This window comes from Neophocaena asiaeorientalis, unplaced genomic scaffold, assembly GCF_003031525.2.
Source record: "Neophocaena asiaeorientalis asiaeorientalis breed wild unplaced genomic scaffold, Neophocaena_asiaeorientalis_V1.1 scaffold649, whole genome shotgun sequence".
In the NCBI taxonomy this organism is placed as follows: Eukaryota; Metazoa; Chordata; class Mammalia; order Artiodactyla; family Phocoenidae; genus Neophocaena; species Neophocaena asiaeorientalis.
In genome coordinates this window covers 1,182,624-1,209,967 of record NW_020173202.1, presented here as the reverse complement: position 1 = coordinate 1,209,967, position 27,344 = coordinate 1,182,624, and the positions used below count along the sequence as shown (strand labels likewise).

The 27,344-nt window shown below is 47.8% G+C and overlaps 1 protein-coding gene across 4 annotated transcripts; it reads right to left on the bottom strand.

Annotated features, from left to right (window-relative positions):
* On the bottom strand, positions 1-25,616 carry CCR6 (C-C motif chemokine receptor 6). Of its 4 annotated transcripts, none has more exons than XM_024744889.1 (5): positions 25,483-25,565; positions 14,451-14,588; positions 13,906-14,009; positions 1,821-1,930; positions 1-1,572 (listed from the first exon to the last, which is right to left on the bottom strand). In XM_024744889.1, the coding sequence occupies exons 4-5, from the start codon at positions 1,827-1,829 to the stop codon at positions 454-456; spliced, it is 1,128 nt and encodes a 375-aa protein (XP_024600657.1). In that variant the 5' UTR covers positions 1,830-1,930; positions 13,906-14,009; positions 14,451-14,588; positions 25,483-25,565; the 3' UTR covers positions 1-453. The 4 variants fall into 4 exon arrangements, with proteins under 4 accessions (XP_024600657.1, XP_024600655.1, XP_024600656.1 ...); XM_024744887.1 differs by lacking the exon at positions 14,451-14,588 and adding an exon at positions 23,656-23,772 and having other exon boundaries at positions 25,483-25,503; XM_024744888.1 differs by lacking the exon at positions 14,451-14,588 and having other exon boundaries at positions 25,483-25,616.
* Positions 25,617-27,344: the final 1,728 nt, after the last annotated feature.

Below are 27,344 nucleotides of genomic sequence, written 5' to 3'. Positions count from 1 at the left end.
TGGGCCCAGCCGCGCGGCGTGTGGGATCTTCCCAGACCGGGGCACGAACCCGCGTCCCCCGCATCGGCAGGCGGACTCTCAACCGCTGCGCCGCCAGGGAAGCCCATCCATTCTGGGTTTTTAAGCCGTGGGATGTTTTGCGACGACCAGAAGAAATTGTGGTCTAGGGCTGCTTCGTGAATATTCCTGATAGTGTTCGCATTTGTCAGCAATTCATTTTCATTCAGCATTTCCTAAAGCCTGTTTTGCAGAATGCCAGCCAGCAGGGACGGGGGCACAGAGCGTCCCCGTCAAGTGAGTTTGGGGGACGCTGCGCGTCGGTGCCTGCTGGCACCCCGAGCGCGTGCAGCCCTGATCTTGCAGGAAAGACCCCGCTCGCTTTGGCTTCGTGTCCACACGCCCCGTGCGTTTTTGTCCTGCCTGTTCGCCCGTCCGCGCCGAGCCTGGGGGGCGTCACATGGTGAAGGAGGACGGGCTGTCGTTGTCCGCGGTCTCGCTGTTCTGCCGGGAGGTGAGGGTGTCTGAGTGCAGCCGGGAGCACGAGAAGCCCGGCGACTTCTGTCTCCTCTTCACGCACCACAGGTCCTTCGTGATCTTCAGAAAGTAGCTTCTAAACTTCTGACCGACGAAGGCATAGAGCACCGGGTTGAGGCAGCAGTGCAGGAAAGCCAGGACCTCGGTGACGTTCCTGGTGTAGCCCAGCAGCCTCTCGCTGCTGCACGAGCGGTCCGTCCTGCCCAGGTTGACGGCGGTCACGAGAAGCACCATGTTATGTGGGATCTGGCAAGCCAGAAAGACAAGGACCACGGCTATGATCACGCGGATGGCTCTGTGCCTTTTGGAATTCTGAGCTTGAATTAAGGTCTTGACAATAAACATGTAGCAAAATATCATAAACACCAGCGGGATGAAGAAGCCGAACAGGAGCTGCAGCCCCAGCATCAGCAGCTTCCACCGGATTGGCTCGGAGACGGCGTGGTACCTGGGCTCGCAGACGTCGCTGCCCTGCAGCTTGTATTTCTGGTTGAACATGAAGGTCGAGCTGGAGATGAAGATCGACACGACCCACACGACCAAACAGATGATCCTGTGGTGGGCCAAGGCTCTGGACCGGAACCGGAAGGACTTGGTGGCCTGCACGATGGCGATGTAGCGGTCCAGGCTGATACAGGTCAGAAGCAGCATCCCACAGTTAAAGTTGATGGCGTAGATGCCCCGGGTCAGTTTGCACATGACGTTGCTGAAAATCCACTCGCCAGTAGCGTGGTTGACGGCCCAGAACGGGAGGGTAAGGACGAAGAGGATGTCTGCGATGGCCATGTTCAAGAGATAAACGTCTGTCATAGACTTGGCTTTCTTATAAAAAGCAAAGGTGACCACCACCAAAATATTGCCCAGGAGGCCAGAGACACATATCAAGGAGTAAGCGAGTGGCACAAATAGCCCCGAGAACTTTCTGACCTCCTGCAAGGAACACAGAAAGCTATCAACATCGAGTGAGTAATCGGAACTATTAGCGAACCCAAAATAATCCTCATTTGCATCGTAGATGTTGGTGGAATTCACGGGTTCCTGGAAAGTGAACAAAGACAGAGTTGGCAGTAGTGTCGTTTTCAAGGAGCACGATTGACCGAAATTATACTCCCAACCAAAATGAAAAAGATGCTCAAATTATACCCCGATAAAGATGTTAAAAAAAAAAAAGTATAGTGACAACATCAAATGCTGGCGAGTACGTAGAAAAATTACATCATGTCACTGGTGGGAAAATAAAACGGTTTAGCCACTCTGAAAAAAAAAAAAAAAAAAAAGATGCTCACCTCTCTCATGGTGGTGCTTGATCTGGGCAGAGAGTCCGGGCCTGGACTAGAAGGGGAGTGGATTTTCAACTCCTCTGGCTCACAGCGGAGAGAATAGGAGAGAAGTGAATCTAAGGAGGAAAGAAAGCAAAATGCATTACAGTTAAGTATTCTCAGAGATCCAGAGAATTAAGGAAATAGATTTCTTCCCATTTCAACACAAAGAGTGCACAGCATACTATTTTACACAGAAATGTTCAGTTAGAGCTGATGTCAGCAGCCTCTTTCTGTAAAAGGCCAGATGGTAAATATTTTAGGATCTTCGGGTCCTGTAGTCTCTGACACAGCTACTCAAATCTGCGGGCGCAGTGTGAAAGCAGCTACAGACAGCTACACGAATGAGTGGGCGGACCAGACATGGTGCCATGGGCTGTGATTTGCCGATCCCTGATCTAGAGCATAAAAAAGGGTGATATCAGCAAAACCACAGATCTGATCTGCAGAAAAAATCTGCAAAATTCAAACTAATTACATTCACAAGAGTCCACTGAACAAAACCTATAGAAGTGTAGCTGTTGCTAGGATACTTATAATTTATAGTCCTAGCCTGAAAATATTATATATGATATTAAAGGCTGGGTATATATTTATGGTTTTATATATATAATCCTGAAAAGCCACAGATACGTCCAATGGACAGTCTAGCTAACGACCACTAATCTACTGGGGCAAACACATCATAGTCCGCAGAAACCAGAGTTTGGGAAGGAAGGTTCAGGTCGGCGTGGTTAGGGAAGGCTCTGCGGACAGGCCCACTCTGGGTCCTTGGAGAACAGGTCACCTGCAGGTGACCGCTCTGGCTGAAAAGGAATACTGAGCGCTGCGTGTTTGTGAAACGGTGTGACCAGCCTGGCCGGGTCAGCCTGACCGTCCAAACAACCTTGATGGAGCATGTGACATGCTGGGAATGCCAAGAGGGGGGACACGGGGTCCAGGCTCAAGAAATTCACTAAGAAAGGATGGAGCTGGAGTCTCAGCACGCAGGACTCTGAAATCTATCATTTGAAACAAACAGGAAGGAAAGAAGGATTCTTTGCTCTTCCCATACTCACTCATCCTTCTTTGCTTGGTGTTCATCATCCTGCTTTATGATCCAGCCCCACCCCCGACAAAACCCCTGTCCTGGAATCCTGACACCCCTGTGAAATGCACACTCCCTCTCCTTCAGCTCCCCCCTTGCCACGTGGCCCAGCAAGGTCAAGAAGACGAGGAACAACAGAAACGCGGGCCTCAGAGGCTCAGACAGGAAGGAGAAATGTGTCCCATGACATATCTACCTGCGCCAAGTCAGTCCCCACCTCCAGAGTCAACACTGACATCTGGGGGAAGGATTCGGTAGATCACAGAGGGCACCCCGAAGGATTTTCTGAACATACTTCTTGTATCATTTGATTCTCCCGCTGTTGCTTCCCAATCACAGATCAGGTGGCCTGAACCCACTCCTTCCTGGATGCCTGGACACTGAGTGTTCGCTGCCGCTCGGGTCCCTGCTGTGGACACAGGACTGCAGGGAGGCTGGGCTCCCCTCTGCACTTTTGCAATTGCCTGCAAGTTTAGAGTTCTAATGGGCACTTCAGAGCATGCAGAAGACGCATAATACAGAGCTTCTGTTCTGCGAAAGCATATTGAGGAAGTAGACACGTCGATCAGATTATCAGATTAAACGTATCAATCAAAACTCAAGACTTGTGCTTCCAGCCATGATGGATTAACAGAGGCCAAATGCACCTTACGCATTAAACAACCAAGAAAGCCTGTAAAATGCATTAAATCACAGTTTACAGACATCACAGGACTATGGTCCCCGACAGGAGACCAGTGAAGTGGGCAATGGCCTGAGCTCTGCGAAGCCCCCAGCTCTCAAGGGGAGCAGTTCCCAAGTGCAGAGCAGGGGGGTAACCCAGAGAATGGCCCTCTTGCTGAGTTGAGGAGACCGGGACCAGAATTCAGGGAGGCCGGGCGGCTGGGAGAGGAGGCCCTTCACACAGAAAAACGAGGAGACCAGCAGAGTGGTGTCCTTAACAGGAAGCGACACGCGACTGGGGGAAGGACCACCAGAAAGGATGGGCAGCGGGGTTCGCAGTGTCCTCCCAGGCTGGAAATAGCTCCCACGGCCAGATCGCTGTTGCAAGAGAAACCAGTTGATAGCCTCCCTCATGTTAAACTCTATTCTTTTAGCCCATCCAGCCACTCTCCCCCACAGATATATATATATATTTTTTTCTTTTTCTTCTTGCTTAACTGCCGTTTGAAAATGATCGTTCTCTGGTTAGAATTGAACTATGCACCTGGTGTTTACTTCTTGGAGAAAACACTCCCTAACAACCCTTCCCTTGTGAGCCTTCTTCATTCCAGAAAGAAGGTCATGGCACGATAGCCTCAAGGGCCACCAGAGCCCATCCTGGGACCACCTGACGCCAGCTTTGATGGTTCTGAAACTTTGCTGAAGTCAAGAAGAATGTGCCGCTTGACCCTTGTCTGCTGCCCGATTTCCCACCCCGAGACTATAGAGCCTTTCGTACTCTCAAGGGAGGGCACATCTTGAGGACACTGGCCTGCTGTGGCCCCCTTTGCCTGGCAAAGCAATAAAAGCACTCTTTTCTACTTCACCCAAAACTCTGCCTCCGCATTTCTACTCGGCACCAGTAAAGAGAGGCGGGGTTTCGGCATCAGTGGCAACCATGACCTTCCACATCCCAGAGCCCTGGGAGCATCCTCAGAAGGGTGCCATCTTAGGAGTAATGGGGTTAAAATAATCGGACCTAAATGCTGCTCTGGACCTGCCGTCCAGAGCAAAGTCTGAGAGGAAGTCTCAAATGATCCATCTGATTCCAATAATACAACTACATTCCAGAATAAAGCCCAAAATTATTTAAGGAAATAAACAAAACTCAGCCTTCAACATGTAAAACCCATAATGTCAGGCACCAAACAAAAATTTCCAAACCACAGTAGATCGAATGTTTGCAGCTCCCCAAAATTTGTATGCTGAAGCTGAACCCCCAGTGTGATGGCAGGTAGAGATGGGGCCTCCCCCCTCAATGGGATTCGTGCCCTTACAAGAAGAGACACGACAGGGCTTGCTTCCTTTCTCTGCTCTGCACCCTGTGGGGACACAGTGAGAAGACTGCAGACCAGGAAGCAAGGTTTCATCAGACCTGGATCCTCTGGGGCCTTGATCTTGGATTTCCCAACCCCTAGAACGTGAGAAATAAAATGTTTGTTGTTTCAGCAACAGACAACAATTTGTGGTAATTTGTTATGGTAGCTCAAACTGACTAAAACACAGACATTTAAAATAACAGAAAAGTGTGATCCATGATCTACACAAAGAAACAGAAAAATGACAGAGATGATAGAATTAGCACAAAAAGATGCACCAACAGCTACTGTAAATATACTCCACACGATCAAGGTAGAGGAAGGCATAAACATGACGAGGAGTGTCATGAAAGATATAAGAAGACCTAAGAGAGATCCTATAGGTGATATACACAGTATGTAAAATGAAAATACATTGATTGGGGCACTTCCCTGGCGGTCCAGTGGTTAAGAATCCGCACTGCCACTGCAGGGGGCATGGGTTCGATCCCTGCTTGGGGAACTAAGATCCCACATGCCTCACGGTGCAGCCAAAAAAAAATAATAATAATAATAATAATAATGCACTGATCAGGGTTAACATCAGACTGGACACCAATGATGGACACAAATCAATTGTCATTCTATGCCCCAGCAACACTTGGAAATTGAAACTGAAAAAAAAGTCATAATAGCATCAGAAAACATGAAATGAAATACTTATGAATACATCCACCAAAATGTGTACATATCCTGAAAACTACAAAACATCGCTGAGAGAAATTAAATCATCCTACTTAATGGAAAGATACGTCATATGTAGATTAAACAATTCAATATTGTTAAAATGTCAGTTCTCTCCAAACTGATCTACAGATACAACAAAACCCAAATCAAAATTGTGGCAAGGGTTTTTGTAGAAATTGACAAGGTAAATCTAAAGTTTATTAAGAAATCCAAGGGATTTAGAATAGCCAAAACAACTTTGAAAAAGAGAACAAAATTGTAGGACTCACAATACCTGATTTCAAGGCTTACTGTAAGCTACAGCAATTACGACAAGAGGATAGATTCGTAAATCAATAGAACAGAATAAATACAGATTTTTAACTAAACTACCAACGTAATTCAGTGGGAAAAACAGTCTTTTCAGTAATGGTGCCAGAACAGCTGGATATTCATGTATAAAAGTTGATCCAAACCCCTTATATCACACCGTAGGCAAAAAACTAATTCAGAACAGGTTATAGAGCTGTATGTGAGAGCTAAAACCATAAAACATCTAGAAGAAGACATAGGAGAAAATCTTCACGCCCTTGGGAATGAAAGAGATTTCTTGTATAAATTGCTCAAGGCATGAACTGTTATAAAATTGATAAATTGTAACTGATCAGAATTTAAAACTTCTGCCCTTCGAAAGGCTTCAGAAAATGAAAAAGACCATTGCATGGGGAAAAAATTGTAAACTTATATCTGATCATTGTGGCCAGCATATTCAAAGAACCCTTACAACTCAATGTCAAGAAGACAAACAACTCAAGAAGAATAAGGAAAAATTTTAAGTCGATTCACCAAAGAAAATACATAGATGTATTTATAAGCACAAGAAAAGGCACTCCGTGTCATTAATTATTAGGAAAATGCAAATTAAAACTGCAATAAGAAGTCGTTTCATGCTCACCAGACTGGCTAAAATCAGAAAGGCAAACAAGACTGTGGAAGACGATGTGGAGCCTCGCGTGCTCACCAAAGTGGTGGGGACGCAGCACAGAGACCCGCTCTGAGAAAACAAGTCAAAGTCTCTCATAAGTTAAACACACACTTACCACGTGAACCACAAGTGACTCCTGCGTGTTCACCCAGGAGAATGAAAATGAAAGACTTGTACTCAAAGGTTTATTCTTAACAGCCCCAAACTGGAAAGAACCCCAGTGCCCATCAGCTGGGGAACAGATGTGTGGGTTGCACCCCATCCACACACTAGAACGCAGTCAGAAGATGAAAAGTGGATACTGACGCCCGCTCCACACACGTGAATTACAAAAGCATTTTTCTGGGTAAAGAATTCAAACATATAAGACCCATGTACTGCATCATTCCATTTATATGAAATTCTAGAAAAGGCAAAGCAATAGTGGCAGGAACCAAGTCAGTGATTGCCGTGGGTGAGGGGTCGGAAGAAGAGACCGGCTGGGCCAGGCTCGGGAACTTTTTGTGGTGCGGGAGATGCTCCCTGTCAGGACGGTGACTGTTGTCAAAACCCACTGAAGGGTGTACTTCAAATTGGTGACGTTTACTGTTATAAATTATGCCTCAAAAAGCTAATAAAAATAACATGCACACAGCTTCACACAAATGCGCTGATGCGGGGGACTTGTCCTCACTTGGGACTGAGCAGGTTGTGGAAGGTGTGTGGGAAGAAGGACTTTCAAGGACTCCAGAAGGAGGAAAAGGTACAGACTGAGGGAGGGGTGGGCTACAGGTGCATGGGAAGGGGGCTGGGAGCAGAGCAGGAGGGGATACCACGGAAGCGGGGACACAGGGCTGCCGTGGAGACCACGCTGCTGGGGAGCGGTGCAGGGACCGAGCCCAGACGGAGTCCAGACCTGGGGAGGCAACATGGGTGCTGGTGAGACGCAGCTGCGGGGTGTGGGGGTGTCAGGCCTTCATACCATATGGAGGTGGGGTTGGCAACGGTGGGAATGGCAGCCCAGTTATAATGCAGTAAGGGATGACCCGGCATGCTTGGCCCAGCTGGGACCCCACTTAGGGAAGATACTTTTTAACCACACCGTGGTAGAAATGTTTTCTGAATTCAAATTGAATTCAGTTCAACCAATGTTTATGAGTATCTACTGAGGAGAAACACAGAGGATGCAGAGATGCATTGAACGTCAGCTCCAGCTTCTAGAAGCTGTCAGGTAAACAAATCATTAAAAAACTGTGCAATACTAGTAATAATAGTGGGGTGTACAGAAAAACAAGGGGTTCCCTCTGGTAAGGAGAAGGCCAGGGTCAGGAAAGTCTTTGTCATGAGTGTCGGCAGGAGGGTCGAAGCTGGCACCACAAGAAACCAGATATTCAGGCCATGCTGCTGGGGGGCGCGCTCCAAGCAGAGACCTTAGAGGTTCGGTCTGACTTATGTCTGTTCCTGAGACATTATTTTAATCTCCTTTGATTTACTCTTATTTCTGATTAGAATGGCAGAATAAATCACAATATGTGATATTACCCTAATGTGTAAGTCCTGCATCTTTCAGGGACAGTGTTACATAAGTGTTGGGTGTAAACCATATAGAAATCTGCGTGATGACCAACATAACGCTTCTGTGGTTGAGGATCAGTGTTCTCCAGAAAGGCTGCTCTCAGGTTGACACGTGCGCGAGGCACTCGCCGTCACTGGGTAATTCACCCTGCCCCAGGCCACCATTTTCGTTACAAAGATCATGTGAGTCGTTTGGAGGAAATTGTGCTGGTGACAGATTGGCATCAGGGGCACCACAACATGGAAAGAACCTTTCTTTTTTCCTCAAGTAAATTACCTCAAATCTCGAGCAGCAGTAGTCAACTTTTTGGAGAAAGAATCTGCGGACTTTCTGTTATGAAAATTGCGCTATTAAGACATTTTGAAAATAGATGTTTCGTACCTTCTCTAATGAACTGAGAGTTAAGTATACGTGTGGTCATTTGTTATGGAAGCAATAGAAAACTAAAATAATGCTCAATAAATGTAGCCTGTTAAAAGTAATTGATGTTTTATTTTTAGGCCAAATTATCGTAAGGCTTAGGATGAGGTACGTGATGGTTTCATCAAGTCTATGCTGATCACACTTACATAGGAATTTTGAGTTGAGCTACGGAAAAAGTGGCCAGCTTGAATCAGCTGAAGCCGAGTGGCTATGATGGTGAAGAGAGACCCCCATGTGCCAGAACTGGAGATGTTCCCCCTGAACGGACGGAGGGCCAGGGAGGAATGAGGTCATCAACTACCCACAAGGTTGTCACTCGAAAGAGGGTCTAGGCTTACCCGTCCCCGCACGGGGTCAGAATGTGCCCATGCCCAGTGAGTGGAGACGGTATCCACAGATTTGACCAAACATTAGAAAGAACACTTGAACCGTGTAGTAAGAATGACACGAGCTGCCTTGGGGGACGGCAAACTCTCTGGCAGGCACAGTGGTGAGTCCTTAGAGAACACGAGGTGGGTGTGACATGGGTCAGACCTGCTGAATCAGAGTCTCTGGTGATGAGCTCTTTGGTGAGGAAAGGGTTGAAGCAGGTGCAGCTCTCCCTTCCAGCTGGAGACACGGGGGCAGGACTAACCTTGACCGGCCTCCTTGGAACCAAGCTAAGTGCATTTGCCTGTGGAGGCCCTGACGGAGAAGCTTTGAGGCGGACAACACCCTTGTTCCTGGATGTGGAGCATGGGGGCCGCTGGAGCCCCGTCCACGGGAGGGTGCGGGGCACGGGAAAGAGGCAGCCTCCGACTGTGCGGTGAGCAGGTCAAACCTGCAGAGCCCTGAGAGCAGTGTTTTCACGCGTGCTGCTCATGGCACCCCATATTGATCTGAAACCAAAACCCACGTTTAGTAAGCTGTATCTGATGGTTCGGGGCGCCTCCAGGAAAGCAACGTCACCCTGTGCCTGTGCCTGCCTGTGTCTTCTGAGTCATCAGTAAAGCTGGGGGTGACGTAAGCTCTGGAGTCCTGTGCATGTCCGCTGTGATCATGGACCATCTCCTTTCACACTGTCTCCGGGTTACTCTAACGCACGTTTGTGTGTGAGAACTGGGACTTCACCGCGAATTCCAGCGTCCAGCAACTTAGATCATTGGAATTTAGATCAGCATTTAAAAGTGAGTTCCTGGGAGATGCTCTGGGTACAAAGAACAGCGGGAGAGAGGGAGAAAGGAAGAGCAGGGGAAAGATTGCTCTGGGGCTGAGTGAGATTGGGCAATGCTGCCACCTGCATCCTCCTCTTGGTTATTTATGTCACGGTTTCTTACCACGGCTCAGAGCCTTGCTGAGTAAGCACACCTTCCCAGCCTGCCCACCCACAGGAAGTTTAGAGTCGGTGTTCTTTGGAAAACACTTTGGAAAAAGCTGACCTAGAGGAGCTATCCCTTCCTTCCTTCCTTCCTTCCTTCCAAGACAAGTATAAACGCCAGGCCCACATGCCGCCTGGTGGCCAGCAGCTCCAGGCTGTGTCCAGCGCTGGCACTTCCTGGTGGTGAGGGACATCACTAAGGCGAACAGATCCCCCATCTTCAGGCAGCAAGCTGGTCTCCACGCCGGCCTCCAACTAGGAGTGTATCCCCCACTCAGAAATTGCATGAAAGGAAAAGTGCACAGGCCTTGCGCTAACTCCTGATGGATTCTTTTCTCATCGTGGACATACTTAGAGTTCATCTATTATTCACGAACCCGCGTCCCCTGCATCGGCAGGCGGACTCCCAACCACTGCGCCACCAGGGAAGCCCCTAAAAGATGTATCTTTGAATGGCTTTTCGTCCGTTTATAGAGACACACGGTGATAAGTTGAACCTTCATATGACATTTGCATTTAAGATTTGAAACCATAAATATGTTACTCTTTTAGATGAAAAGTAAATGTGCTAAAGTCCCAAGATTCAACGTATGCACATGGCGAGAGCGTCTGCCTCCCAACTGTCACATTTCAAAGATTTTGTTACGACCCAGGAAAAAAAAAGTGTTACTTCAAGGAAAACTTAATGTTACTTAATTAGATGACCGTCTTTAACATAGTGTTTTAAATGCTAATTTACTTTTTTTTTTTTTTGCAGTTAAACGCTGTGGCTTCCTAGTACCATTTTCATTAGGTACAATATGCAAAAGAAGGTATCTCAGAAACTAACAGCTAATTGACTACTTCATTCAAAAATGAAAAGAATAGGGCTTCCCTGGTGGCACAATGGTTGAGAGTCTGCCTGCCAATGCAGGGGACATGGGTTTGAGCCCTGGTCCAGGAAGATCCCACATGCTGCAGAGCAGCTAAGCCCGTGAGCCACAACGACTGAGCCTGTGCTCTAGAGCCCACGAGCCACAACTACTGAGCCTGAGAGCCACAACTACTGGAGCCCGTGTGCCACAACTACTGAAGCCCATGTGCTTGTGATCCCATGCTCCACAAGAGAAGCCACCACAATGAGAAGCCCCTGCACCACAAGGAAGAGTAGCCTCCGCTCACTGCAAATAGAGAAAGCCTGTGCGCAGCAACGAAGACCCAACACAGCCAAAAATAAATAAATAAAATAAATTAATTTTAAAAAAAAATTAAAAAAAAAAAACTCAAGGCAGTGCCCCTTCTCCCTACTCAGCTGCTCTCAAATCCACCAGAGGCCGCCCCCCGGGTCTCCACTTCACAGGAGCTACTCCTCTGCTCTGGTCTTTGAGGGCTTTGGAAGCCCTCTGGTCACATGCAGAGGACCAGGGACAGGCAGAAAACAGTTTAGGGCATTAGCAGCCAGCGTCTTCACTGGTATCAGTTGACCAAGGACAGCCTCGCAGGGTCTGTCTGTCAATTACTGGTCTGCTCTCTGTTCGGACCAGGAGTGGGTGGCAGCAAAAAGGAAGTAAGATCCCCAAGAGAAGAGAAGAGGTGGCTGAAAAAGCAGAAGGGGGTGGGTAACAGACCAACTTCAACCTTTTTGTGCATTTGGCCAGGGGCAGAATCTACCCAACAAAATTAAATACAGGGAAAACATGAATAATTTTAACAAAATATTATCAGCAAGGAAACTGTTAAATTTTTGATTTAAACAAATTTAATAGCAAGTTTAATAGTTTGTTAAAGTTAAGGCAGAAGATTTTAAATCTGTGTTTATTCTCATAAATAGTGACGGCCCACAAGACAAGGAACAAGAACTAAATGTGTATGTGTACATATGTTCGGTACATGTATGCACATGCATACATGTGTGTGTAATGTGTATGCATGTGTGTGTCACATTGTGTGTATGGGTATATGTAGGTATGTCGTGTTATGTGGGTGGGTAACAGACCAACTTCAACCTTTTTGTGCATTTGGCCAGGGGCAGAATCTACCCAACAAAATTAAATACAGGGAAAACATGAATAATTTTAACAAAATATTATCAGCAAGGAAACTGTTAAATTTTTGATTTAAACAAATTTAATAGCAAGTTTAATAGTTTGTTAAAGTTAAGGCAGAAGATTTTAAATCTGTGTTTATTCTCATAAATAGTGACGGCCCACAAGACAAGGAACAAGAACTAAATGTGTATGTGTACATATGTTCAGTACATGTATGCACATGCATACATGTGTGTAATGTGTATGCATGTGTGTGTCACATTGTGTGTATGGGTATATGTAGGTATGTCGTGTTATGCATTGCATGCATGTGTGATGTGTGGGCTATAGTGACGGCCCACAAGACAAGGAACAAGAACTAAATGTGTATGTGTACATATGTTCAGTACATGTATGCACATGCATACATGTGTGTAATGTGTATGCATGTGTGTGTCACATTGTGTGTATGGGTATATGTAGGTATGTCGTGTTATGCATTGCATGCATGTGTGATGTGTGTGCATGTATGTTGTGTACACACATAGAGTCAGTCATATGTAGGTATATTATATACGGGTGTATGCATTGCCTGCGTGTATGCGTGTGTATGTTTGTTGAGTGTGTGGAAAGCGGGTGTGCACGCTTGAAATTAAGTTCTAACTACACACTGGGCATTGGGATCACTGCTTTACATCCATTATCCCTTATAGCCTCACAAAAACCCTCTAAGGTAGACTTATACCCATTTATAGATGGGAAGACTGCAGTTCCTCTAGGGCTGTGAATTAGAGACCTAATTCACCTTGTCTCCAGGACTATAAAATTCCCACAAGATCTTAAATAATATGTTTATTTTTAAACGATATGTATATCAGAATCTCACAAACTACAAAAGTAAGAATTCAATAAATGTAGGTTCTCTTAATTCATTTGAACCATGGGTGTTTTATCCTTTTTTAGATGAACATCGGTGGAGCTGAAACCCTAGTCTGGCTTCCTTCTGCTTTTGAATAAGAGTGGTTAAGAAAGAAGCCAGAGGGTTTTTTCCAGTGATTGGTATATAAGTTTGCATTTTTTTTTCTTTTGGTTCCCTTTGCTTCTTTAAAAGCTCACTTTTACATTTTCTTTTTCATTACAGAAATTATATTTCATACCTCTAATCATTTCCAGAATTAGTGATTAATTAATTCAGACCTTGCATTTGTTTCTTTACTGATCTCTGCAACAGCTGTTTTCTGCCACTCCACAGGCTTTGGATGGAACCTGCGGCAGACTCTTTTCAAGACCACTGCGCATTCTTTGATGGTCATGAGACACTCACTCCACAATCGTTGTGGCATTTGCAGCCATTATCAGAGCTTTTCGTGTATTTCACTGAGTCTCATAAAAATTTCCACCCAATCAATTTCTCTTAAATGACTGCCTGAAAAGCTCCTTCCCAGTCAATCCCCAGCTATTCGAGACCCTCACTCGTCATCTTTCGGTGCGTAAATCACCTATCGCGTGGCCGCCAAAACATTATTTTAGCTCAGGTTTTAGCTCTGCAAACTCTTTACGTACTTATTTAAATAAAGAATTGCTCTCCAGACAGGTACCCCCTGGACTTTTCCCCTATGAAGCAATGCCCGAACCATCGCCCAAGCTCCAGTTCGAGGCAATTAGAATGAAATCACTTCCTGTACATTTAGAGGGAAAGCGAGCTTCCTGAACACACAGTACTATGCCTAAAACTAGTAGGACACTGTATGTGTGAAAGTGAGAATGTTTCACTAAGTGTAAACACAGACAACATGCCAGCATTCTGGAATTCTTAAGAGTAAAGCACTCCCATGTCTAATATTCCTTAGATGTGGGTATCAGAGAAGAAAATACACTTTTAAAAGGAGTCGAGGGGGCTTAGCAGGGCTCACCTTGAGAAACGCCGTGATCCAAAGTGCCCAGTTCGGCTACACGCCCCTCATGACACCCCAGGAACGCACGGCACCGGTGTGATTCTCTTAACCAGATGCACTTTCTAATGGTCATTAAGAAAAAAGCAGTGAGAGACCAGAATTAACCAAAAGCAAATCGCTGAATTACCACTTCCTATGTAAAAGGAACGCCTATTTGCCCAAATACAGATGGTTAACCATCTATATCCTGTAGGTTATAAAATAATCATATGACTCCCTGGAGCTGGTGGTAAAGTTGCTGAGAAGGGAGGGACCTGGGTGCTGTTATCTCCCAGAAGAAGGACTCTGAGTTGCCTTTCAAGGTGTGACAATGAGTTTATGCTCAAACACTCACTCCGTCTCCTGGTCAGTTACCTCTGGGAGCAAGGGCACTTTGCGGGCTGCCTGGAAAGATTTAGGAGCATTTAGAAAGGGCCGTGTGGGCATTGTGGTTAGTGATGCAGCCTCTGGAGCCCCCTGCCTGTGTTCACCCCGAAAGCTGTGCACCGCAGGGAGGTACTGACCTTCTTCACCCCTCATTCCCTCGTCTGTACAATAAAGACCATGACGGGGCAGCCTCAGAGTATCACGGAGGACAGCAGCCTCAGTTCACGTGACGCTGGTAGGACACTGCCTGGGATGAGGTAGCTACTCAATAAACACTAGTTTTTTGGGGGGATAAAAAGACACAAGTATTACTATTGTATCATTTGGGATCAAAAACACCATGTGTGGTGATGGATATTCACTAGACTTATTGTTCATTTCACAATACATGTAAATATCCAATCATTATGTTGTACACTTGAAACCAATATAATGTCATATGTCGATTATCTCTCAATTTAAAAAAAAGAAAAGCGTGAGATGCTAAAAAGCTGGGCACTTGATCTTTATGAGATGGCAGGAGACAGATCTAACAAGTGCCCTGTCATTAGGTATGGCAGTTGATGGAAGGAAAAGCAATTGATGAGTCACTTGGAGAACTCATTTTTGGGTACAAGTGATTTAAAAAAAAAAAAAAAAGACAGAAAAATAAAAGAAAAAGAATTCTGGAATCATAAAAGTGTTCACGACGATGTAGTGTGTTGTGATTCAAGTCTCAGGAAATAGGTTTTTTACTTTTTTTTTTCTTATACATTTATGTATTTATTTTTGACTGCATGGGGTCTTCGTCACTGCGCGCGGGCTTCCTCTGCTTGCAGTAAGCGGGGGCTACGCTTCGTTGCGGTGCGCAGGCTTCTCACTGCGGTGGCTTCTCTCCCGTCGCGGAGCACGGGCTCTAGGCGCACGGGCTTCAGTAGTTGTGGTGCACGGGCTCAGTAGTTGTGGCTTGCGGGCTCTAGAGTGCAGGCTCAGTAGTGGTGGCTCACGGGCTCAGTTGCTCCATGGCATGTGGGATCTGCCCGGACCAGGCCTCGAATCCATGTCCCCTGCATCGGCAGGTGGACTCTTAATCACTGCGCCACCAGGGAAGTCCCGGGAAATAGTTTTATAAAAAAATTTATAGCAAAGATCAATTAAAAGCAAGACCAGGTTGACTGACATGTTCCCTCCTCCTTTCTCTTTAGCTTCCTTTCTCTTCCTGAGTTGAGCAAGCTGCCCACGGCCCACCCTCTGCTTTGTCTTACTAAGAGCTAGTCAGGAGTCTCTCCTTCCTACAGACCCCAGAACGCCGCTTGTCCCCAAGTCTGAGCAACACTGAACGTGGACCTGTCCCCTCGTCAGCTTCTCTGGGGAATCGTCAGCACGGCGGGACCCTCTTCCCGGCCATTGTGGGTCATTTCCCTGCAAAGTTTCTGATTCCTGTCTCCTTCCCCAACCCTATAGAAGAAAAGCCTTTTTCTGTTTGACTTTGAGGTGCGTGCCGACCTCTGATCCCAGGGCACCGATGTCACAACAGTCCCATTCCTCCCTCACAATGATCCTTTTGAATGTCATTCGCTTCTTTCCAAGTCCTGACTTGTTTTTCTCTGACGGAGCTTACGATTCTGCATTGACACGGGTGTCCCATCCCCTCCTCTGTTTGAAAAGAGCCCTTCACGTGACATCCCTCGGGGTCCCTGACCTGGACCGCTGATCCCTGGATGGAGAGCAAGGGAGTGTGTCCTTTCTGCCTTTCCCACTGCTGCCCCATCACATCCCCTGCTTCTCATCACCACCCACCACCTCCTCCGAGGTCCTGCTTCTTGCTTTGGGTGGAAGCTGCTGGAAGGGCTGCCTACCAGGCCCCAGGCTCCTGGCAGAGGAGAAAACAGGCCACCTCAGGGGCTGGTGTCACGCACACACCTTTTCTGCCCGTTCCTTCCGAAATCCCCTTTGATGGTCTTGTTTAGCAAGAAAGTGGGAAGGCAAACCCTTCTGCAGCTCATTATCGCCTTAGAGCCGGCCTCTGCCTGAAGCAAAAAAACAGCTTTGACTTCGCTGAAGACCAAGACAGAACCGTGAGTAGGATTCAGCATGCTGAGAAAAGCGACGCCGTGAGGCCACACGACGGGCCAGGAGGCTCCATCACTGCAGCCACACGCTTCGGCACCCGTGCTGGCCCACCGGTCAGAAGAGTGGGAGACACCCCCAGGAGGGACCACTGTCCCTCACACGACTTCTCTGCCCCCAGAGGGAAGGAGAATCCGTAGAGGGTTTGGCCCTGGCCTCCAAGCAGCTCCAGCCCTGGGCCTCTGGCCTTCCCGTGCCGTCCACGGGGCTGCTCCTCTGTGGGACTCCAGGCCTGTGTGGTCCTCATACGGCCTTCGCCCCAGCACCCCTTCTGTACTTCAAAGTAAAATCCAAATTACATGTCATCCTTGGGAAGCTCAGACCATTTTGTTTTCTCTCTCTAGAATATGTCCCACGTTACAGATCCTGGGAGCTCTCACCTCATTTAAATAAAATCTGCTGCTCATTTGCATGGCATCGTGAGGGATGTAAAAGGCAAGAAGTACACAATGCGGTGATGCATTTTACATAAATAGTTTCCAGTCTGAAAGTCTGACAGTGGGTGTGAAAAATTCATTCAGAACAAAGTCCAGGGACAGTTTGGTAGATTAATATCATGGCCAAGCAGGAAGTGCTTTACACTTTGCGGTGAGGCTGGCTGTGATACTCCTGTGTAGGTCTGGGCTTCCCGGGGACCCCTCCTCTTAACTGCGGGGTTCACCCTGGGGTGTGGAAAGGCAGCTCGTCCAGCTGCAGGTCCCTGTTTAATTAGAAGGAAGGGGAGTCTTGGCCACACAAGCAGGGCAGAGAATACGAGTGGGTTCCCCTAAGAAGGAAGAAGAATTTAAAAGGAAAAATAGGAACTTGAGAAATGTGTGTACATTATGAACAAACGCATTTTTTCATTATAAGAGTTAAAGTGATTTTAGGCAAAAATTTCATAAAGTTTTTCAATCAAATGGACTTCCTCACAGATGATATCGAATGTTCCTTTAAGGGACAACAAGGTTTTTTTTTTTTAATTCTTTCTTTCTTTTAATTTATTTATTTTATTTTTGGCTGTGTTGGGTCTTCGTTGCTGCACGCGGGCTTTCTCCAGTTGCAGCGAGGGGGGAATACTCTTCATTATGGTGCGTGAGCTTCTCATTGTGGTGGCTTCTCTTGTTGTGGAACATGGGCTCGAGGCACGCGGGCTCAGTAGTTGTGGTGCACGGGCTTCGTTGCTCCGCGGCATGTGGGATCTTCCCGGACCGGGGCTCGAACCCACATCCCCTGCATTGGCAGGTGGATTCTTAACCACTGCGCCACCAGGGAAGACCCATAACAAGGATTTCATACATTTTCAACTTTGTGGATAATTTCCAAAGACGCATGACGCCCGGATCACCAGTATCTGCCGATGGGATCGCGGCGGATAAAGCCGATTGCCTTTGGCATTTCAGAGGACCTCGGCCCTCACTGATCAACAGTTCCGGTGTCTGATATTCGCCGGCCGCTGTGCAGGCTCAGCAGATGGTGCTTTGCAGGGTTTCCGAGGGACACGCTTGAGTCTCGGTTTGGTGGCTGGAGTGCTGGGATATCGGGGACCTGGAAAATGAACGCAGCTGATGTCGGTGTTACCCGTATCTTAACGAGATGTCCGTTTCGTGTGCTAGATAGTCTTTGGAGACCGCCAGCTTCAATGCCTTTTCTTCTAAACAAGCGTGCGGCTCACGTGTCAAGAGGTAAAATCTATTTCCCTCTTCTTTGGTCTGGACTGGCCTCGCTGACTGGCTTGACCAATCGTTCTGTCAGAAGCAGTGATCCGGGATTCCGGAGGCTGGCTCACAGGAGCCCTGCAGCTCCCCACTGGGCTGTGCTTTCTTTGGAACCCAGCCTCCGTGCTGGGCTGAGAAGCCCAGGCTCTGCAGAGAAGCCACGTGTGGGCAGCGTGCGGAGAGCTCCTGCTGAGACCCCAGACAACAGCCAGCCCCGTGGAGCCTTCTGACCACTCGGGTCCCAGCCACCCTCTGGGTGTAACTGCATGGCAGGCCCCTCCTGAGAACCGCTCAGCTGAGCCCCGCCAACCCCAGAGCCTTGAGAGGTCATAATAAATCGTTCTGAGCCACCACAGTCGGAGGTCGTTTGCTGAGTAGCAACGAGTAACGGGAGCCGTTCTCTCCTCTTCAGCTTGAGCTCTAATCCTCTTCTGAAGTAACGAGATGTGTTACAAATAACAATCAAAACAGAAACGGACTTTCTTTGTTTAAAAACGATCCTCCCCAGGAAAGCCAACAGTGAGAAGAGATGCTAGAAGTGGGGGGACAAGAAACGTAAGCCAGCGATGCTGTTGGAGAGATGAAGCCGGGCGACTCTAGAAACAGAACATCTCATCCAGCAGCGGCTTAGGTCTGTGCCCTGTGGTTTGGCTTGGTAGCTTTTCCTCCATCTAGAAATACGGAAATGCTGTTCATCAGATTCTGCCAGCAAATTCCCCAGTAGGGACAGAAGTGCATTTTACAGACGGAATTGTCGACCACGCTGACCCCTCGTATTCTGGAACTGACAAAGATTTCGGGTTGCACAGCCTTCGTGTTCGGGGCACGTGCTGTAGCTTTGGGCCTGCACAGTTTGACACTCTTCTTCACTCTACGCGCTGAACGATCCAGCCTGAACGTTGTACTGCTAGAGAGCCAGGGGCACGCCGATCTCCTTTGCCTGCTGTAAATTAAACTCTCAGATAGCTACCCCGTGCTCTACACTACATACAGAGGCGCTTTAAAGTATGTGATTTATTTCCTGCCTTTAAGGGACTTCCACAGTTGCCAAGGTGAGGTGCAAACACATGACATTTCAGGCAGTGAGTTCAAGGCTGAGTGATGCTGCACAGGACTGAGAATGCGAAGAGCTTGAGCGGGCATAGAGCGCAGTGTCTGTGGGGACGGGCCAGAGCTCAGCCAGGAGAGCTGACCCACTGGCCAAGTAGGGAGGCGGAGGGGGCGAGCCTCAGGGCGAAGGCGTGGTCACCGTCCTGGACCAGCCTGGGCAGCCGTGGAGGGGCTGGGCTGCAGCGGGAAGTCGAGGAAGGCTGGCCGAAGAGCTGGGACTTGGTCTCAGTGACGACGCAAAGATGTGGCAGTTTTGTGAGCTGTGGAGTGACAGGGAGCAAGTTCCCAGCACCGACGTGGACAGGAAACCGTCCAGAGGTAGGCAGCCCAGAGCCCCAGAGCGACTGGCAGGGCCGATGGCTCACAGCCAGGCGTCTCGCTGTTCCCCTCACCCTGCTCTGTTCATGTACACGAGAAGCCCAGAGGGTGCTGGTGTTGTGAAACTGAAACTCAGAAATAGAGCAGCTTCCTCAAGTTCACGCATCTCATAACTTGGAGAGCCAAGACGCAAAGCCATGTCATCCGACCCTGAAGTTTATGCGTTTCTGGGATAAATGTGAAGAAGAAATGACGTTTTGAAAAATCAGTAAAAAGCAAGAGGAAGAAGGAGTAAAAATGATGCCAGATTTTCCACCTCAACAGAAATAGGGAAATCAGAAATGGAAACTTATTTCTAAGTTTCTAACATAGTTCTAACCAGAGCAGGTATAGAAGCTGATGTAAGGGGAAGGAAATGAGATTCATTTAAGGTACATGGGGGTGTGAGGAGACTGAAGTACTGTGTAACCGGAGAGCCTTGACTTTAGATCTGGGTCGGCCACATGCTGGCTACTTTTGAAATTAATTCCTGGGTGTCCGTCTCCTCATTAATAAAATGAAGCGGAGAGATTTGTGAAGGCTTCAGGTGAAGACTAGAGACGCGGGAAGTGCAGATCTCCCGCATGTTTGGTACGTACCCCCAGAGCTGACCTCTCCCCCCTCCTTCCCCTCCCCTCCCCCTCCTCCCTCTCTGCCTCCAACCCCTCTCCTTCTGTCCTAAAGAGGAGCTCTAGCATGAGACGCAGGGAGCGCTATGCACAGGAGGTTGTAACTGAACTCAGAGACGCAGATGAAAGCCCTGGGAGCTTGCACTTAAGCACAGGAAACAGGAGAACAGATTGAAGTGAGGAAAAGGACAGAAAAGAAGTGGCCAGAAGAATAGGTCCCTTGAAATCAATACAGTGTTACTGGAGCAAAGGGAGAAAAGTGCTTGGAGAAAGACCTGCGGAGTAGAGACTCTGAGGACTGAAACTGACCTCTGGATTTAATCACTCGTGTTTGCAGCGCTCTTGGAAGATAAACTTTCAGTCTGAATGCTCAAGTGAAAGCTTTATGATAAGGATCTAAGATGAGAGTGTGGCCTCAGGAAATAAAGACCAGAGATGTAGAAAAAAAAATTTTAATTGGCTGTGGTAAACAAGTTCCTACTGTATCTTGTAATAAACCATAATAGAAAACAATATAAAAAAGGGTATATACGTATAACTGAATCACTTTGCTGTACAGCAGAAACTAACACAACATTGTAAATCACCTAGACTTCAATTTTAAAATGCATAAATAAAAAATCAAACAAAAACCAAAACCTGGCAGTAAGACGCCAAGAAGTAGAATGGCGTGATGGAGGCAGCAGGCACAAGTGAGGCTTTCTTTTTTGAGCCCTGGGACTGAGCAGACACCACTGCTGACCCCACTCCACACCCCCGGCCCACGTCCGCTTTTAGCTGTGACTGTGGGAACAGAGACTGCCCCCTGCACAGTCCCCATCTCAACGCCCAAAGCGCTGGTCTTCTGACTCCAGGCTTTGCTCAGCCCTCAGGCACAGCCCAGGAGTACAGAGGAGCCGGTGTCCCCTGACGGACCAGCAGCGGGAGGGGAGTCAGCCCTCACACCACGGAGATGGGAGTCAACGTTTCACGCCAGCAGCAGCCGCCCAGTCCCCCTCCTCGTGGGCTGCCAGGATTAGGGTGGCCAGCCGTCCTGGTCTCCCAGAATGCAGTGGCAGACCAGGATCTAACAGAAGTCACGGCACTGAGGACCGGGGGCGGGGAGCCCTTCTACTCAGCCATGGCGAGGGCAGGGCGTGATTAGGGAGATGAAGGGGCCTGGGACCAGCACACGCCAGGAAGGAGGGGGTCGCGAGGGGACCTCAGGGAAGATGCAGCCTTCGGTGTGTGAAGAAAGCCAGCAAGGAAAAGGAACGGCCTTATTCTCCACTGTGCCAAAAGGAGGATGTGGGCCAAAAGACATGAGAGTGGGAGGAGGTGGTTTCAGCCGGGAGAAAGGAGGGATTTTGAGACACCCAGGCTGCCCAGACATGCTGGGGAGAGAAAGGTTCTGTTAGCTCGTGTGCCAGAGGAAAGGGGGTTAAACAGAAAAGATTAACCCGATCTAAAAAATGAAGCTCTGGGAGGTGGTGGAAGGAGGGAAAAGCTGGGTTTTTTTTTGCGTGTGGGGGAGGGGGGTGGGAAGAAATATATTGAAATGATAACTATGGTTGCTTGGTGGCGGGGCTAGAAATATAAGAAATATAATTTTGTTTCTAAATCTTTGTGCTCTCCATGTATTTAATAATGAGATACATTGGTTGTACAATGAAACAATCTCTGAGAGCTGTAAAAAGACTAACTGTAGTAACTGTTGCCGATATCACTAATGTTCACTTCTGGAAAAATTACACCTTCTAGATATTTCCTGTTAATCTTCATTGTCTCACTGCTCCCATATTCACCACTTTTTCCATCAGTTTCCAGAACAGTGAACATGCTATTTTGCTCCAAATCAGTTACAGTAAATGGTGAAAGGAATTGTTGGACACGACTCCCGGCTCAGAACAGGAAAACCAGAGTGAGATTATTACAATCAATGAAAGAGCTCTAAGTAGCATTAAAACTAACTTCCAGTGGGACTGGCTTTTCTCAGACTTAACTTTAAAAATATCACAAAACTCTTCAACGAGGGCATGACTAATTTTATCAGGATAGACAGGATTAGATCACAGAGTGGGGAACAGCAGAAAGGCCCCCTTTCCACCTGTTCTACCAAATCAAGAAGGGGGACAGGAAGGGCACTGCTGGGGCTGGTCCCCGGCAGACACCCCATAGGAGGCCAGCAAGTCCCTCCACCTCGGGTCTGGAGAGAGGACGCCCACCCCTGACCAGAGCACATGGGAGGAGTTGTGCAAATCACTTCAGCCTATTTTACAGAATCTGAAAAGGCTAAAAGTGACAGAAAAGCCAAAGAAGACTAAGCTATTTTATTGCATTTTCATTTAATTTTACATACAAGACAGTGGCTTTTAGTTTCCTAAAACCTCTGTTTATCGGTCAGAAACAAATCTGAAAGCCACACATCCTTTTATGTTGGGGACCTCCAATCAAACAATTTTGATGTTAGATAAACCCGCAAATAAAATCTGTAGCCTCCTTCCTTTGACCCGTAAAGACATCACTGCCCCAGTTCCCGACGGTGCTCTCTGTGCATGGGAGGGAGGGCAGCCAAGCAAAGGGCCTGGGGCCTCCACTGATTCATTGCATTCCTCGGTGACCCAGATTCAGGCCTCTGTTTTCATCCTGTCTAACGGGAACAGCCAGGCTGACTTATAAAGGTCCTACAGAAATGAGAAAGGACAAGGTCATGATAATGTGACAACAGCCCCACTGCTTTCCTAGCCGTCACCTCAGCAGCCACTAAGATGGCTGGGGAGAGAAACGTAACAACACAACAGCAGGAGCCACCGCCTCCGAAACAGTAATGAGCCTTTGGATTGAGGATTTCTCTGCCTAGGCGGGGCGGAGGCGGGGGGGGCCAGGTAGGGGTTCCGAGTGAGCAGACGGAGTGAGGGTCTGAATCCCCTCTCCAGACTCTGACCGAGTGGGCCTGCAGTTCTTAACACCCCTGGGGCTGTTGCTGCCCAGGAGGCCACACGTGAGCAGGAAAGACCAGGGGCTGCGCTAACCTGTGGCTCATCCTCCCTTCACCCCCAGAATCTCAGGTGGTTGGTATGATGAGCAGGGAGACAGACAACGGGGAGGGTGAAGTCCTCACAACTCCATGCAGAAGGAGGCTGAGGGGGGAAGTGCAGAGGCCTGGCCGCACCCCAGGCCTAGTGGCTGCTGCCAAGGGCTGAGGGCGAGCCCTGCTCTCTCTGCCGCCGGCCCTCCCCTGGTCCTGGGTGGCTGCACCTCCCCCTCGATGGCCTCGCTCACCATCTTAACACTTCCCCTCTATTTCACTCCTTACCTTCTGCTCAGACCGCCCCCTCCTTCACATCTTCATTCTTTCTTTGTTCCCTTTTCTCTTTTTTCATGCATCCAACTCCTCACTCTACTCCCCAAACGGAAGAAGTTGTGCAAAGTAAAATGGAACGCATTTCACAGATATCAACCTTCTCTGACATGGAATCCTCTGTAGATCCTAAGACCTCGCCCGGCCATCATGAAGAACTCGCTGGATGCTGAGTGTACTTGACAGAGGAACTTGGCAATGTCTAATTCACCTTGTCCTGGGGGAAGGTAATTCTGAATTAACTTTCAACTGAGGTTGATCGTCTGCAGTTTTAAGTATTTTAACATTTGAGACCTGGTTGATGAAATTCTGGCTCAAATGCATCTTCTAATAAAATTGCCGTGGTCCAGCCCTGCCTCTGATGCCTTTGTGGTCACCACCGCAGACGTGAGCTTTTCTCCTCTACAGGAAAGCACCAAATTCCAAGCAGAAGTCGCTCAAATACTGAGGGCTATTTGCTTGTGCGTTACATGGCCCCAGACTGAAATATATCGAGTCGTCCTCTCTGTATATCGGGGTGTTCCCATCCCACCCTGTCCTCTTTCCTGCCGCGTTCCTCCCGGCGTCTGACTCCAGGAGTGACCTTCCCGCTTGAAACTTTTTGCTTCTATAAGCTCTGGGCTGGGAAACCAAACAGCCCTACTTATCAGAACCTCACCTAAAATAAGAGTCGGTACATCTGAATGTGCACCTGAGGGTCTCCCCTGGGAGAGGGGATGGGCTTTGTGGTATCTATTTTGGCTGCAAGTCTCTTCTTGTGTTCACTTCCTCTTTCTCAAGTTGTCTTAGAGGCTTGATGTTATTAGATAAGAGACCTCCAGGTAGGCGAGGGCTCCAAAGGATTAGGATGTTTAGTAAGGGAAGACATACTGCAAGATTAGAGCAAATGCCTCCAGTATTGTCATATTAATGGAATAACAGTATTTTTTAAATGGCATAAATACATGATGAACCCACAACGCAGTGAAACTCGTTGCCACCCATTTGTCACTTTCACTTGAAAGATGATTTTATCATGAGACCTTCTTCCCATGAATGCAGCCTCATCCGTTCTCCTGAACCAGACGCGTGAGTAGGTCCACATGTGGATGTATGTCCACACGCGGATCTGTACCTTCTGCTGAGCCGGCTCCAGGCTGCCCCAGCCCTTCCTCCCATCCCACCCCCCATTTGTCAGCGCCCTGGGGCTCTCTTCTTCGTGATGTGGGACTCGCCCCTGCCCTGTGCTCCTGACCTAGAGCACCGCCCTGCTCTCCAGGTCCATTCCTATCCTCCTTCACACAGTCGCTCACCTCCCCCCACCCCCCACCCCGCCCCGCCATGCTTCATCCACATTTAGATCCACCAGCACCCCTCATTCTGTCCACGGGGGCACAGGGGTGCAGCCCAGCATGTTCACAAATGGTAAGTTAAGGAGACTGTGTCTGGTTTTGGTCTGTAGAGTGTGCGTTTCTTCTTCACAGTCATGGCTCACGTAAGTGATGGCACTTTCAAAGGTGGCTGTGGTTTATCAGGTTCCTCGCCACTGTTCCTGCAGTCCTTTCACAAGTGCTAGTCACCATCAACAGGGCAGAGGCGACCTGAAGGGACTCGATTCCTCCCACGTTACCCACGGATGGTGTAACTTCATCTCCCTAACCCTTTCACCACACCTGCTCTCAGGACTGCAGTTGGAATTATGTAACATAACATAACATAAGATTGCTTAGACTAACACAGGTGATGTCTCTAGAACAGTGGCCAGCACATCACGGACTCAGCACAAGTTAGTGTCTCCCCTTCTCTCCCCACGGTGCGTCTAAGTGACAATCAATGCCTGGCTCGATACCATAAATGTTCGCAATTTTCTTTTATCTTCAAAGCATTAAACGGTTAAGACAACAGGGATACAATGTTTCCTAAATCCCAGGATGAAATAAAAACTTACCAGTAAAGAAGTAGCTTCTTGTTCCGCAAATGAACAGCCACAGGAGTTTTCTTTCTTGAATGTCAAGTTTCTTTAACCTTTAGACTTCTCTCCGCCAGCGCAAGGCCACTGGCCTTCATCCGGATTAAAGCGGCTCGGATGCTGAGGGCTCAGCGCCTGGGCCTCACGTGTGCCTGCGCTCGTGCTCTTACTTTGCCCACACTGGGTGGTGTGGTGAACGTCTCACCGCAAGCTTCGTCCTTCCAGCTACACCTCAGATCGTAGGGAGGTAAAATATAAGATGGAGGAAGGAAGGCAAGCTGATGCAACTAGGTCACTTAATAATTTCAATTTCAGAGACAAGTTTTTTTCTCGTTTCAGAATCATTAGTCTGTGAAATACTTTTTAGTCTTCCTGGAAATTACAAATTAATCAGAATGATTATAAAGTTCTCTGAAAAGCTCCACATGGTACCTAATGAACTTTATAGTCATCTACCCACATTCTGGCTTAAAAGCCTAAAAAACCACATGACTTATCCTTTAAAAGTAAAGATGTGATAAATTGAGAATCTGCACGTCACAAATAATGTAGGTCAGCGATCAGCGAAGGCATACCCCAGCTGTAAAGGAGAAATATTGCCCTCAGAAGATTCACACTGCCTTCTCCACCACTTTCTACAATGTGTGGCCATTATGTTATAACGTGACCTGTGCAGGGATAGCAGAAACCTGAGTGCCTATATCCCCAGAGCAACTATTCAGTTTGGGAATAGTCCTGTAATTTGAGGGGGAATCTGGGTCACGTTCTCTGAAATCTAAAATAGAATCAGTCAAGCCACAAATCCCCCTATGGAAAGTTCTAAATTGGCCCTTGGTAGAAAACACCGGTGACCCTGCTGGGCAAGAAGTGAGAATGTTCATCCCTGGTTTGTCTAACTGTCTCCTTCCTTTTTTATATGATTATAAATAGTATTGTTAATGTCAACACATCTAATAAAATTAGAAAGAACTTTCATATTTATCATTTCGCTTAATCCTGACAAACTATTTTGGGAAAACATTTTACAGGTGGAAAGTTACTAGCACATAAAGATGTCAAGTAATTTTCTCAAGAGTCTATAAACCAGGAGTAGTAGATTCAAAAAAATAAGGCCTGGGTCTTCCAAGTCCTCTTTACACCAAGCCACAATTCATTCATTTTTTCAGCAAATGCTTACTGAGCTTCTACTACGTGACGGGAACTCTTCTAGGCCAAAGTGTTGCAGCCGTGAGTGAAACAGACAAATTCCTTGACTTCATGGGATTTATATTCCAGTCATGGGAGCTGGGCCATAAACAAAATAAAGAAAAAGATCTACAATATGGTAGAAAGTAATGAGTGCCATGGAGAAAAATCAAGCAGGGAGGACAGATAGGGATTACTGAGGCAATTTTAAGTCGAGTGGACAGGGAAGGTGTCACTGAGAGGTGACACTTAAGTGGAGCCATGAGACAGGTGTGGGAGTGTGTCATGTGTTTATATGGGGGAGGGGCATTTCAGGACAAAGCAACAGCAAGGCACCGTCCCTGATGCAGACATCTGCCTGACATGCTCAGGGGAAACCAAGGAGGGCAGTGTGACTAGAGTGAGCCCAGGAAGCGTGGGGAGAGTTGAGGTCAAAGAGGTGAGAGGGGGGCTTCCCTGGTGGCGCAGCGGTTGAGAGTCCTCCTGCCGATGCAGGGGACGCGGGTTCGTGCCCCGGTCCGGGAAGATCCCACATGCCGCGGAGCGGCTGGGCCCGTGAGCCATGGCCGCTGAGCCTGCGCGTCCGGAGCCTGTGCTCCGCAACGGGAGAGGCCGCGACAGTGAGAGGCCCGCGTACCGCAAAAATAAATAAATAA